General features: G+C 30.8%; 1 protein-coding gene across 1 annotated transcript; it reads left to right on the top strand.

The window, feature by feature from the left end:
* Positions 1–9,592: 9,592 nt before the first annotated feature.
* LOC149779533 (embryonic protein UVS.2-like) lies at positions 9,593–14,491 on the top strand. The gene is made up of 3 exons (XM_089938440.1): positions 9,593–9,709; positions 13,393–13,599; positions 14,301–14,491. Exons 1-3 carry the CDS (start codon positions 9,631–9,633, stop codon positions 14,489–14,491), a joined length of 477 nt encoding a protein of 158 aa, XP_089794566.1. The 5' UTR covers positions 9,593–9,630.
* The last annotated feature ends 411 nt before the right edge of the window (positions 14,492–14,902 follow it).

Raw genomic sequence — 14,902 nt, 5'->3', positions numbered from 1 at the left:
TGTTGATATCGATGATATCATAATTTACAAGGACGCCTGGAAAGATCACTTAGAGATGATACTGAAAAGATATGACACTCTCGCTGAGTAATTTGACAATTAATTTATCTATAAGTGAGCTTTTCCGCGATCGTGTTACATTTCTAGAACATATCGTGGGTGATGGGCTTATTAAACCTATAGATGGTAAGGTCAAGTCTATCTCTGAATTCCCTGTGCCTATCAGTAAAAAGCAATTGAAGAGACGGCTGGGTACGGTTGGATACTATCGGAATTTTTGTTTCGATTTTTCATAATTGCTGGACCCCTGGCAAACGTTTTAGAATGAAACCAGGTGTTACTGTTCTAAATATGTCAGGAAGATTTTGAAAGGTTTAAGAACATAGTTAAGGGTGCACCAGTTATCTCAGTCCTAAATTTTAGTCAATCGTTTAAAACATATATTGATGCAAGTGAAATTGGGGTTTGGAGAGTATTGATTCAGGAAAATAAATTTGGTGTAGAACATATATTGATGCAAGTGAAATTGGGGTTTGGAGAGTATTGATTCAGGAAAATAAATTTGGTGTAGATCATCCACTGTACAATATTTTCAAGAAACTAAATAAGCATCAGAGAAATAATTACACAATCTAGAATGAATGATTGATTTTTGGTAATAGCTTTACAACACACCGAAGTTTAATTAATCAGCTCATCTCCAATTGTTGTGTTTAGTGATCTCAACCAACCTATTTTATCCTGGCAAGATGAAAATAAAAAATCAATTACATGTTATTATTAAAGAATCAGAGATTGATGTTGCATAAATACACGGCTGACATTAGGCACATCAAAGGACAGGACACTATAACAACAGATGCATAAATAATCATATATATATATATATATATATATATATATATATATATATATATATATATATATATATATATATATATATATATATATATATATATATATATATATATATATATATATGTGTGTGTGTGTGTGTGTGTGTGTGTATGTATTATTTGTATCATTTATTTCATCTGATGTAAACTTTTATTTTGTCTATTGACTAACAGAAAAAGCTTAAATGCATTTATCCTGCTTTATCTTTATGAGGGGAAATGTTTCATATATATTAATTTCAACTGTTTGTTTGTTACTTTACACACACACACACACACACTCTATATATATATATATATATATATATATATATATATATATATATATATATATATATATATATATATATATATATATATATATATATATATATATGTATATATATATATATATATATATATATATATATATATATATATATATATATATATATATATATATATATATATATATATATATACGTATATATATACATATATATATATACATATATATATATATGTATAAATATATATATATATATATATATATATATATATATATATATATATATATATATATATATATATATATATATATATATATATATATTTAAGAAGCTTGAAAGTAACAGGTAAGAATAGCAATGTTTTATTTTCTTTGGTTGTCCTTTTTAATATCTTTACGTAGTTGATCCAAGCTGTATTGGGAATCTTACTGCATATAGATGGAGAAGAACTTTGACTTCACCTAATTACCCTAACTTGTATGAAAACAACCTACGCTGTGTTTGGACAATACAAGCGCCTATGAATTCCAGAATAGTCATTCGAATAACATATATCGACCTCGAACAAAATACAGATTGCTCTTACGATTATCTGAGGTTACATCTAGGTAAGGATGTTATGAACGAGTTGGTGTTCTTCAAAGTGAAATAATTCTCTGTTGACAGACTATATTTCGTCCTTTGCTGCTAAAGGTTAAAGTTTGCTCTTGAGAATTCCTTTTTAACTGTCTTGCTTTAGAATATGAAGAAACACATTCCAGTAAGAAATGACACGTGTATTTATTTTCATAGGAATGAACACACTTGGCAGTGAAATGCTATCAATAGAGTAGGATTACCATAACCATTGCTTCGTGTTTTTAATGACACATGATTATATTGCTTTCTACATATTTAGTTCATATACTATTCAGAATACATTTATTATCTGCTATACTGCCTTTAAATCTGAGACATAGACGGAACGGGTAACAGATGATTGATAAAATGCAACCTGATCAGCACAATTATGGGGTTTTAATTCATCTCGGCGTTCAGGGAACACCTATGATTCAATAAGTCTATTTATTGTGTTCACTAAATTCGGAAATTATTTCAAAAAATGTAAACATTACAATTCAATTGTTTATTCAGTAAGAAATATTTTACCTAGAAGATCGCGCGAAACCTGTTTTAAAGCGAGATACAAAGAGAGCAGCTGTAGATATGTACAAAAGCGAATTTAATACTCGTGTGATACAATGATGTTTGATCAAGATACGCGTTTATTTTGTTTCTGATTGAATTAGAGATGTCGATTGTTGCAGGCAGCAACAACGATTTGCAGACCGATAGAATTTGCAGGAAGAATAATACAGACTTGATCTTCATCTCGAGGTCCAACAAAACAGCTGTTATTTTCGTAACCGACGGATCAAGGACGAGTAGAGGTTTTTCACTCCAATATCAAGAAGGTACATGGCAACGTTTAGATGATATTGAACATGTTAAATTTATACTGGGAGACTTCTTTGATTGTCGAAAACTTAAATATAATAGTATCTCATTCGTGAAAAGTGGTTAAAACTTCCACATATTTTACTTTAATTAAATAAATATGTATGAAATTAAAATACTGTACAATGGTAGTTACATAGGCAGCAATCTAAATGTATACGTAATATGGTTTCATCAATTTTAACATACTTTATTAGTGCTTTTTAATTTCAAGATACAAGTTGTGGTGGATTTCTGAGAGCAGAGACATGGCCTAAATCTTTGAACTCACCGAATTATCCATACCACTATGAAAACAACTTATACTGCCACTGGACTATTGAAGCAAGAAGGAGTTATACAATTTCCATCAATATTACTTATATTGATATCGAGAAAAATTCGGAGTGTTCAAAGGACTATCTTCAAATATATTTAGGTAGGTAATGCAAAACGTTAAATGATATTTAATGAACATCTTTGGCTGTTCATTTTAAGGTACGCTTTAGTTTAGGTGTTTTAACGTCCAAACGATGAATTCGAGATGAAAAGTCTGTAACGTTTTTATTAATATGGAAACGTATGAATATCACATTATTACATGAACTGTACTTTGTGAAAATATCGCTATGCAAATGACAATAAAGCGCTATTATTAAAAACGATGCGATGATGATAATCAATGTAATTAAAACATCGATATATAGCATCGATCTTTAAAAAGATTTCTACAGAAATATTAATCATTATTGGTTGTGATTCGATTGCACCTTCGTGGCCGATCGTTATTTGTGATAACAGATCGAAGATCAACACGAACTATTAGGTTATATGGCATGTATTGTCATACAGCCTAGGTCTTCAAACTCAGCACGTCCTTTAACTTGATTCAGGCCAAAGGTCAAGAGCAAAAAGTATAATTTGCCTATTGCACATATGATGCCTAACGGTCGATTTACTCGATTAATTGCAAAATCATCGATCATTTAAACGTTGACGTGTCTGCCTTCTTTCAGGTAACAATACTATTTTGGAGACTGGTAAGATTTGCGGACAGAACAATATCAATTCGTACTTTCTCTCAATGTCGAACGATACTGATGTCATTTTTGTCACAGACGGTTCCACAACCCAAACCGGATTTTCATTGCAGTATCAGGAAGGTATTGATTTATTATTTTGTTAACTTTAAGATTAAACAGAAGGAAATCATTAAAGAACAGTAGGAAGATGATTGATGTTTCCAAATCAGATTAGCAGGCAACTGAAAACAGTAAGACTGTTGCAATAATATGATACTCAAAGATGTATCATTAGTTACAAATCGACTGTATAACGATTGGAACAATCTTTAAACCAAACTGAATAGATGGCCTAATACAGATATAGCGGTTATACGTGTCGTAATTATCGATAGCAGTTGCAGAAGTGGCGAAATAAAAATGAGTTCTAAAGAAATGTACTTTAGATCCCTTTAGTTTGGTAATTTTATGCCAGTTCATAGTCTACTTATACTTTCGTGACTGTAGTACAGAGATCGAGATCAAAATGCAATATTTATTTTCGAATTTATATTTTTGTAAATTGTTATCTAATATATATGTTTTAAAAAAGCATACAAGAGAATGTAAAATATGAATTGCACCCATCTTTATCAACAAGCGGTCCATTCGCCCGATTAAACCTCCCAAAAAACAAACAACAAACAAACACGGAAGCATTACAACTATGCAGTTACCTTCAGATCAAGGGTCAAAATGATTTCTAAATATTTACATCTTTGTTCCATGTTGTTTCATCCGCTGAATGTTTTGAAACTTGGTGCAATCTGCTATTAGCATCAAAGAGTTTGCATACTAGTATCATATCACAGTTAACGTAATACTACCTCTACTACTACTACTACTACTACTACTACTAATAATAATAATAATATGTAATTGTTTGATAAGAATAACGATTACTATTACATAAAGTCAAAGAATAAAGATTGCAGAGACGAAGGAACGATACATCGAAATGTTCATCCTTAAGGCCGTCTTGAATATCAAACTGTGTTGAATGTAAATAAAGAACAGCGATGAGATATGAAGAAACTAATTAAACTTTAGTTACTGAGTTTTGTTTCTCAGTTATCCAGTTACTGTTATGTCGATGAATATTAAAATTAAGAGATGTAGATTGATTGTTATCATTGGGTCTGATACGATCTGGTTTCGTGGATAACACCATGACTTATTTAGCATCTGGAAATATCTGTACAATCAGGTTTCGTAATTTTGATACGTTTTTAGCAGAAATGAAATATTATGTTCTCGATATTATGTGAACATGAACAAATGCCCATGTTTATTTTACAAAGTGACGACTTCAGTACTCCTTATATATGATGGTACTTTGCATCAAATATCCACCTAAATTTCCTTAACATATTGCCTATATTCCAGCACGTACTTGACGGAAACGTTATCAGAAAAAATTAAATAGATAAGAAAATAACATATATTGAATTTACCATGTTCTCTCATGCATCCGTTAGATTGTGACTAAATGTAGGAAAGGCTATTTCACTAGCCTTTCTCTAAAATATTTCAAATTGTACTGCAATATCCCCTTAACTTGCCTTTCACTCTAAATGATCAAGAGAACTTTACCAAAAGCGAAATAAAGTGTTCTCGTAATAAGGTATTTATATCAACACAAACGATCACAATCTACCTTCATTTTTCCCAATTTACTGCAAAAGTGGTCAATGTGTGTCACAAAAGTATGTGTGGAATGTAAACATAATAGTCGGAAAATGTTTCAATGAAAATATTTCACATATGTACAAATGATTGGCATCTACAGTAAAAAAAAGACTACGTTATTAGATACAGCAAAAATACATATACACAAATTCTTCTAGATATAGTGCACAAGAGAATGTGCGAAAATTAAATTGAAAACATCTTTATATTAAAGTACTTCAGGATTATTAAATAGCGCAGTTAAGCTGACCAAAATGAATTTTGATACAGAAAGTATAAATAGTTTTATCTGTGATTTTGCAAACTACTTTAAGGTCTTTATCGTGTGTATGTATATTTGACTTAATTTATATCGTATCTAATTGTTTGTAAGTTTTAAAATCTTTCTATTTTTTAATTGTATTTCATGTCATAATAATGTAGTTCTGTGTACTAGGAACTTGTATTTTTTTCAGAAGATAGTTTTACCTTGACAGTTCATTTTAATAAACACCAAATGTTGACCTAGATCCTGACCTTGATTCAAAATTACTAGCAGCGACGTAATAAAGTTATATAATTATTTTACAATAATTGGTTGTGGTGGAGGTCTTGATGGGACTAAGTGACTTAATATGTAAACAGTTTCTTAAAGTTTATTTCTTAGAATAAAATGATTGGTTTTCGTCAGAATCATGGTATGCGTGCGTGTTATCAACACGATCACGTGACTCCCCTTTTCGATTTCGCAACTTGGGGATTTTTGAATCTGCATTTTAGAATACGATATAACCTTGTTTTGGAGAAATAATCACAGCTGGGCTCTTACACTGGAAATTGTCTGTTGTGTCGTTTGGATTTATTTTAAAGTATTTCTATTTAAATGATACTTATTTTGTTCTGGAAGAGCACGTGTGCTCATACGAAATTCTTGAACAAAAACAGCTGTTATGAATTTTTTTTCGGATTTCCAAAACCGGAGTGATACTTCTTGTTTCTACAAGGAATTGTAGAATTCAACAAACTACAGGTTACAACATACGTCATCATCTTCCATCTTGGATTCTTCGTCGGGAGTCGAACTTGAAATCTTTAGAACAATTTATTATTAGGATTTCTGAAATTTCATTCCTTGATTATTCTTGAATTAATTTTGGATTTGATTCTTAAAACCGTAAGTTCATATTTTTTTTATTTTTACAGATTGTTTCCGGGGAAATAAATAATTTGTTATCTTTTTGAAAAGCTTGTTGTTTTCAATCTTTCTTGTGTTTCTTTCTATTCGAGCATAAACACGTAAATTAAATGTGTTATAACTCTAATTTATTAAACTAAGTAACAAAGACGGCTAAAATCAACAGGCTTTGTAAATTTGACTAAATTATTAATTACCATCAAATACAAAATGGTTCTAGCATATTTATTTTACTGTATCTCAAATCTCAAATAGACGCAAAAGGATATATCACTGGTCTAAAAGTATATAACATTCCGAATAGATTCTAGTGGTGTTCCGATGGATTTCGAATTTTAATTACAATGTTGTACAAATAACGAGAAATGATGCGATTTTCTTTGATCCAACAACGGACTGTTTGCACATCATCAGGACTGGACCCAACAGACAAAGATCAACAATGTCATCGTTTTGTATTATCACGAAAGTTCATTCAGCACTGTAATAATTAAGAATTGTGTCAGAAATATTATAATAATGAGGGATTTAATGCGCACTACCTTTAATTCTTTTTATATGTTTCACTTTGCAGTGTAGGGAAAAAAATTATTTGTTGAAACTGACAAAGATACAAACACACACACACACAGACACACACACAGAGACACACACAGACACACACACACACACACACACACACACACACACATATATATATATATATATATATATATATATATATATATATATATATATATATATATATATATATATATATATATATATATATATATATATATATATAATGTGGTATATCACGTATCTAAAGAACATTCAGGCTGAATATTTAAGATGTTTGAAAATAACAGATAAGAAATAGAATTATTGTTTTCATGGCTTGTCTATTTTATACCTTTACGTAGTTGTTCCAAGCTGTATTGGGAATCTTACTGCTTATAGATGGAGAATAACTCTGACTTCACCTAATTACCCTAACTTGTACGAAAACAACCTACGCTGTGGTTGGACAATACAAGCGGCTATGAATTCCAGAATCGTCATTCGAATAACATTTATCGACCTCGAAGAAAGCACAGATTGCTCTTATGATTATCTGAAAATACTTCTAGGTAAGGATGGTAAAAAGTGTTGGTGTTCTTCAAAGTGAAATAATTCTGTGTTGCCACATTGTAGTTCGACCTTTGCTATGAAAGGATAAAGTTTGCTTTTGAGAATTACATTTTTTAACCGTTTTGCTTTAGAACATGAAGAAACACATTCCAGTAAGAAATGACACGTGTATTTATTTTCATAGGAATGAACACACTTGGCAGTGAAATGCTATCAATAGAGTAGGATTACCATAACCATTGCTTCGCTTTTTCAATGACACATGATTATAATGCTTTCTACATATTTAGTTGATACACTATTCAGAACACAAATAAAATCTACTATACTCCTTTAAATCTGAAACATAGACGGAACGGGTAACAGATGATTGATAAAATGCAACCTGATCAGCACAATTATGGGGTTTTAATTCATCTCGGCGTTCATGGGAACACCTATGTTTCAGTAAGTATATTTATTGTGTTCACTAAAGTTGAAAATTGTTTCTAAAAATGTAAACATTACAATTCAATTGTTTATTCAGCAGGAAATATTTTATCTAGAAGATAGCATAAAACCTGTTTTAAAGCGACATACAAAGAGAGCAACTGTAGATATGTACTAAAACGAATTTAATACTCGTGAGATACAATGATGTTTGATCAAGATACGCGTTCATTTTGTTTCTGATTGAATTAGAGATGTCGATTGTTGCAGGCAGCAACAACGATTTGCAGACCGATAGAATTTGCAGGAAGAATAATACAGACTTGATCTTCATCTCGAGGTCCAACAAAGCAGCTGTTATTTTCGTAACCGACGGATCAGGGACGAGTAGAGGTTTTTCACTCCAATATCAAGAAGGTACATGACAACGTTTAGATGATATTGAACATGTTAAATTTATACTGGGAGACTTCTTTGATTGTCGAAAACTTAAATATAATAGTATCTCATTCGTGAAAAGTGGTTAAAACTTCCACATATTTTACTTTAATTAAATAAATATGTATGAAATTAAAATACTGTACAATGGTAGTTACGTAGGCAGCAATCTAACTGTATACGTAATATGGTTTCATCAATTTTAACATACTTTATTAGTGTTTTTTAATTTCAAGATACAAGTTGTGGTGGATTTCTGAGAGCAGAGACATGGCCTAAATCTTTGAACTCACCGAATTATCCATACTACTATGAAAACAACTTATACTGCCACTGGACTATTGAAGCAAGAAGGAGTTATACAATTTCCATCAATATTACTTATATTGATATCGAGAAAAATTCGGAGTGTTCAAAGGACTATCTTCAAATATATTTAGGTAGGTAATGCAAAACGTTAAATGATATTTAATGAACATCTTTGGCTGTTCATTTTAAGGTACGCTTTAGTTTAGGTGTTTTAACTTTCAAACGATGAACTCGAGATCAAAAGTCTGTAACGTTTTTGATAATATGGAAACGTATGAATATCATATCATTACATGAACTGTACTTTGTGTCACACATGGAAATATCGCTATGCAAATGATAATAAAGCGTTGTTATTCAAAACGATGCGATGATGATAGTCAATGTAATTAAAACATCGATATAGAGCATCGATCTTTAAAAAGATTTCTACAGAAATATTAATCATTATTTGTTGTGATTCGATTGCACCTTCGTGGCCGATCGTTATTTGTGATAACAGATCGAAGATCAACACGGACTGTCAAGTTATATGACAGGTATTGTCATACAGCCTAGGTCTTCAAACTCAGCAACTTGATTCAGGCCAAAGGTCAAGAGCAAAATGTGTAATGTGCATATTGCATAGATGATGGCTAACGGTCGATTTACTCGATTAATTGCAAAATCATCGATCATTTAAACGTTGACGTGTCTGCCTTCTTTCAGGTAACAATACTATTTTGGAGACTGGTAAGATTTGCGGACAGAACAATATCAATTCGTACTTTCTCTCAATGTCGAACGATACTGATGTCATTTTTGTCACAGACGGTTCAACAACCCAGACCGGATTTTCATTGCAGTATCAGGAAGGTATTGATTAATTATTTTGTGAACGTTAAGATTAGACAGAAGGAAATCATTAAAGAACAGTTTCCAAACCAGATTTGCAGGCAATTTAAAACAGTAAGATTGATGCAATAATATGATACTCAAAGATGCATCATTAGTTAAAAATCGACTGCACAAAGATTGGAACAATCTTTAAACCAAAATGAATAGATGGCCTAATACAGATATGAGAAAGCTATAGAGATTATACTTCTCGTAATGATCGATAGTAGTTGCAGATGTGACAAATTTTAAAATGAATGCTAACGAAATGTACTTTAGATCCCTTTAGTTTGGTAATTTTATGCCAGTTCATAGCCTACTTATACTTTCGATACTGTAGTACAGGGATCGAAATCTAAATACAATAGTTAGTTCCGAATTTAGATTTTTTTGGTAAATTGTTATCTAAGATATATGTTTTAAAGAAAGCATACAAGAGAATATAGATATGAATTGCACCCATCTCTGGCAACAAGTGGTACACTCGATGGATTAAGCGTCCCAAAAAATAAACAACAAAGAAACACGGAAGCATTAAAACTATGCAGTTACCTTCAGATCAAGTATCGAAATCTTTTCTACATATTTACATCTTTGTGCCATCTTGTTTCATCTGCAGAATGTTTTGAAACTTGGTGCAATCTGCTATTAGCATCAAAGAGTTTGCATAATAATATCATACCACAGGTAACGTAATACTATTACTACTACTACTACTACTACTAATAATAATAATAACAATAAAAATAATAATAATAATAATAATAATAATGATAATAATAATAATAATAATAATAATAATATCTAATTGTTTGATCAGAATTACGATTACTATTACATCGAGTCAGATAATAAGGATTGCAGAGATGAAGGAACGATACATTGAAAAGTTCACCCTAAAGGCCGTCTTGAATATTTAAGCAAGTGTTGAATGTAAATAAAAAACAATGATGAGATATGAAGAAACTAATTACACTTTAATTATTAAACTTTTTCTCAATTATCCAGTTACTGCTATGTTGATGAATACTAAAATTAAGAGATGTAGATGGATTGTTTTCATTGGGTCTGATACGATCTGGTTTCGTGGAAAGCACCATGGTTTATTTAGCATTAGGAAATATCTGTACAATCATGTTTGGTAATTTTGACACGTTTTAGCAGGAATGAAATATTATGTTGTTGGTATTATGTGAACATGAACAAATGCCCATGTTTATTTTACAAAGCGACAAAATCTGTATTCCTTATATATGATGGTACTTTGCATCAAATATCCACCTAAATTTCCTTAACATATTGATTATATTCAAGCACGTATTTGATGGAAACGTTATCAGAAAGAAATTAAGTAGATTAGAACTTAAGATATATTGAACTAACCATGTCCTCTCATGCATCCGTTAGATTGTGACTAAATGTAGGAAAGGCTATTTCACTAGCTTTTCTCTAAAAGATTTCAAATTTTACTGCAATTTCCTCTTAAATTGCCTTTGACTCTAAATGATCAAGAGAACTTTACCAAAAGCGAAATAAAGTGTTCTCGTAATAAGGTATTTATGTGAACACAAACGATCACAATCTACCTTCATTTTTCCCAATTTACTGCAAAAGTGGTAAATGTCTATCACAAAAGTATGTGTGGAATGTAAAGATAATGGTCGGAAAACGGTGTTAATGAAAATATTTCATACATGTACAGATGATTGACATCTACAGTAAAGCAAAGACTCCGTTTTGAGATACAGCAAGAATACATATACACAAATTCTTCTAGATATAGTGCACAAGAGAATGTGCGAAAATTAAATTGAAAACATCTTTATATAAAGGTACTGCAGAATTATTAAATAGCGCAGTTCTGCTGTCCAAAACGAATTTTGATACAGAAAGTACAACTAATTTTATCTGTGATTTTGTAAACAACTTTTACAAATTTAAGGCCTTTATTGTGTGTTATGTATATTTGACCTAATTTATATCGAATTTAATTGTTTGTATGTTTTAAAATCTTTCAATTTTTTAATTGTATTATATGTTAAAATAATGTAGTTCTGTTTACTAGGAAGTTGTATTTTTTCAGCAAATAGTTTTACCTTGACAGTTCATTTTAATAAACACCAAATGTTGACCTAGATCCTGACCTTGATTCAAAATTACTAGCAGCGACGTAAAAAAGTTATATAATTATTTTAAAATAATTGGTTGTGGTGGAGGTCTTGATGTGACTAAGTGACTTAATATGTAAACAGTTTTTTAAAGTTTATTTCTTAGAATAAAATGATTGGTTTTCGTCAGAATCATGGTATGCGTGCGTGTTATCAACACGATCACGTGACTCCCCTTTTCGATTTCGCAACTTGGGGATTTTTGAAACTGCATTTTAGAATACGATATAACCTTGTTTTGGAGAAATAATCACAGCTGGGCTCTTACACTGGAAATTGTCTGTTGTGTCGTTTGGATTTATTTTAAAGTATTTCTATTTAAATGATACTTATTTTGTTCTGGAAGAGTACGTGTGCTTATACGAAATTCTTTAACAAAAACAGCTGTTATGAATTTTTTTTTTTCGGATTTCCAAAACCGGAGTAATACTTTTTGTTTCTACAAGGAATTGTAGAATTCAACAAACTACAGGTTACAACATACGTCATCATCTTCCATCTTGGATTCTTCGTCAGGAGTCGAACTTGAAATCTTTAGAACAATTTATTGTTAGGACTTCTGAAATTTTATTCCTTGATTATTCTTGAATTAATTTTGGATTTGATTCTTAAAACCGTAAGTTCATATTATTTTTTATTTTTACAGATTGTTTCCGGGGAAATAAATAATTTGTTATATTTTTCAAAGCTTGTTGTTTTCACTCTTTCTTGTGATTCTTTCTATTCTTTCTAAATGTGTTTTATCTCTAATTTATTAAACTAAGTAACAAAGACGGCTAGAATCAACAGGGTTTGTAAATTTGACTAAATTATTAATTACCCTCAAATACAAAATGGTTCTATCATATTTATTTTACTGTATTCTGAACTAAATCTCAAATAGACGCAAAACAATATATCAGTAGTCTAAAAATATATAACATTCCAAATAGATTCTAGTGGTGTTCCGATGGATTTCCAATTTTAATTATAATGTTGAACTAATAACCTTAAATGCTGCGATTTTCTTTCATCCCACAATGGGCAGTTTGCACATCACCACGTTCGGCCCACCAGACAAAGATGAACACTGTCATCGTTGTATATATTTTTGGATTAGCACGAAAGTTCATTCTGAACTGTAATAATTAACGAATTGTGTTAGAAATATTAGAGTTATGTGGGATTTAAATTAATTTTATATGTTTCACATTGTAGTGAAGAGAAATAATTCTTAATTCTTTTGTTGAAACTGACAAAGCTCGTTACTTCTTCCTCTTTTATATTAATTTGTTAAGCATGCAAAGATACTATATATATATATATATATATATATATATATATATATATATATATATATATATATATATATATATATATATATATATATATATATAATATGGTGTATCGCCTATCTGAAGAACATTGAGGCTGAAAATGTAAGATGTTTGAAAATAACAGTTAAGAATAAAAAAACAATTCTTCATTGGTTGTCCTTTTTATATCTTTACGTAGTTGTTCCAAGCTGTATTTGGAATCTCACTGCATACAGATGGAGAACAACTCTGACTTCACCTAACTACCCTAACTTGTATGAAAACAACCTACGCTGTGTTTGGACAATACAAGCGCCTATGAATTCCAGAATCGTTTTTCGAATAACATATATCGACCTCGAACAAAGCACAAATTGCTCTTATGATTATCTAAGGATACTTCTAGGTGAGGATGATAAGAACAAGTTGCTGTGCTTCAGTGTGATGTCATTCGGTGTTGCCACACTATATTTCGACCTTTCCTGTGAAAGGTTAAAGTTTGCTTTTGAGAATTCCTTTTTAACTCTCTTGCTTTAGATTATGAATAAGCACATTCCAGTGAGAAATGGCAACGTTTATTTACTTTCGTAAGAAAGAACCCGCTTGGCAGCAGAATGCTATCAATAGAGTAGGATTACTATACCCATTGCTTCTCTTTCTCAATGATACATGATTATATTGCCTTCTACATATTTAGTTGATGCACTATTCAGAATACATTTATTATCTACTACACTGCCTTTAAATCTGAGACATAGACGGAACTTGTAATATATTATTGATAAAATGCACCCCGTTCAGCACAATTATGGGGTTCTAATTCATCTCTGCGTTCATGGGAACACATATGTTTCAAAAAGTCTATTTATTGTGTTCAGTAAATTCGGAAATTAGTTCTAAAAATTTATATATTACAATGAGATTGTTTATAGAGTCAGAAATAATCTACTTAGAAGATAGCATGAAACCTGTTTCAAAGCGACGTGCAAAGAAAGCAACTGTAGATATGCACAAAACCGAATTTAATACTCGTGAGATACAATGATGTTTGATCAAGATTAACATCCATTTTGTTTCTGATTGACGTAGTGATGTCGATTGTTGCAGGCAGAAACAACGATTTGGAGACCGATAAAATTTGCAGGAAGAATAATACAGACTTGATCTTCATCTCGAGGTCCAACAAAGCAGCTGTTATTTTCGTAACCGACGGATCAAGGACGAGTAGAGGTTTTTCACTCCAATATCAAGAAGGTACATGGCAACGTTTAGATGATACTAAACGTGTTAAAAATTAAACTGGGAGACTTCTTTGATTGTCGAAAACTTAAATGTAGTAGTATCTCATTCGTGAAAAGTGGTTAAAACTTCCACATATTTTAGTTTAATTACATAAATGTGTATGAAATTAAAATCCTGTACAATGGTAGTTACGTAGGCGGCAATCTAACTGTATACGTAATATGGTTTCATCAATTTTAACATAATTTATTAGTTATTTTTTAATTTCAAGATACAAGTTGTGGTGGATTTTTGAGAGCAGAGACATGGCCTAAATCTTTGAACTCACCGAATTATCCATACCACTATGAAAACAACTTATACTGCCACTGGACTATTGAAGCAAGAAGGAGTTATACAATTTCCATCAATATTACTTATATTGATATCGAGAAAAATTCGGAGTGTTCAAAGGACTATCTTCAAAT

Source organism: Sinohyriopsis cumingii, chromosome 17 (assembly GCF_028554795.1).
Source record: "Sinohyriopsis cumingii isolate HCF-2022 chromosome 17, ASM2855479v2, whole genome shotgun sequence".
Taxonomy (NCBI): domain Eukaryota; kingdom Metazoa; phylum Mollusca; class Bivalvia; order Unionida; family Unionidae; genus Sinohyriopsis; species Sinohyriopsis cumingii.
Note: the sequence above shows the minus strand (reverse complement) of the source record. Positions and strands in the feature narration are given on the sequence as shown.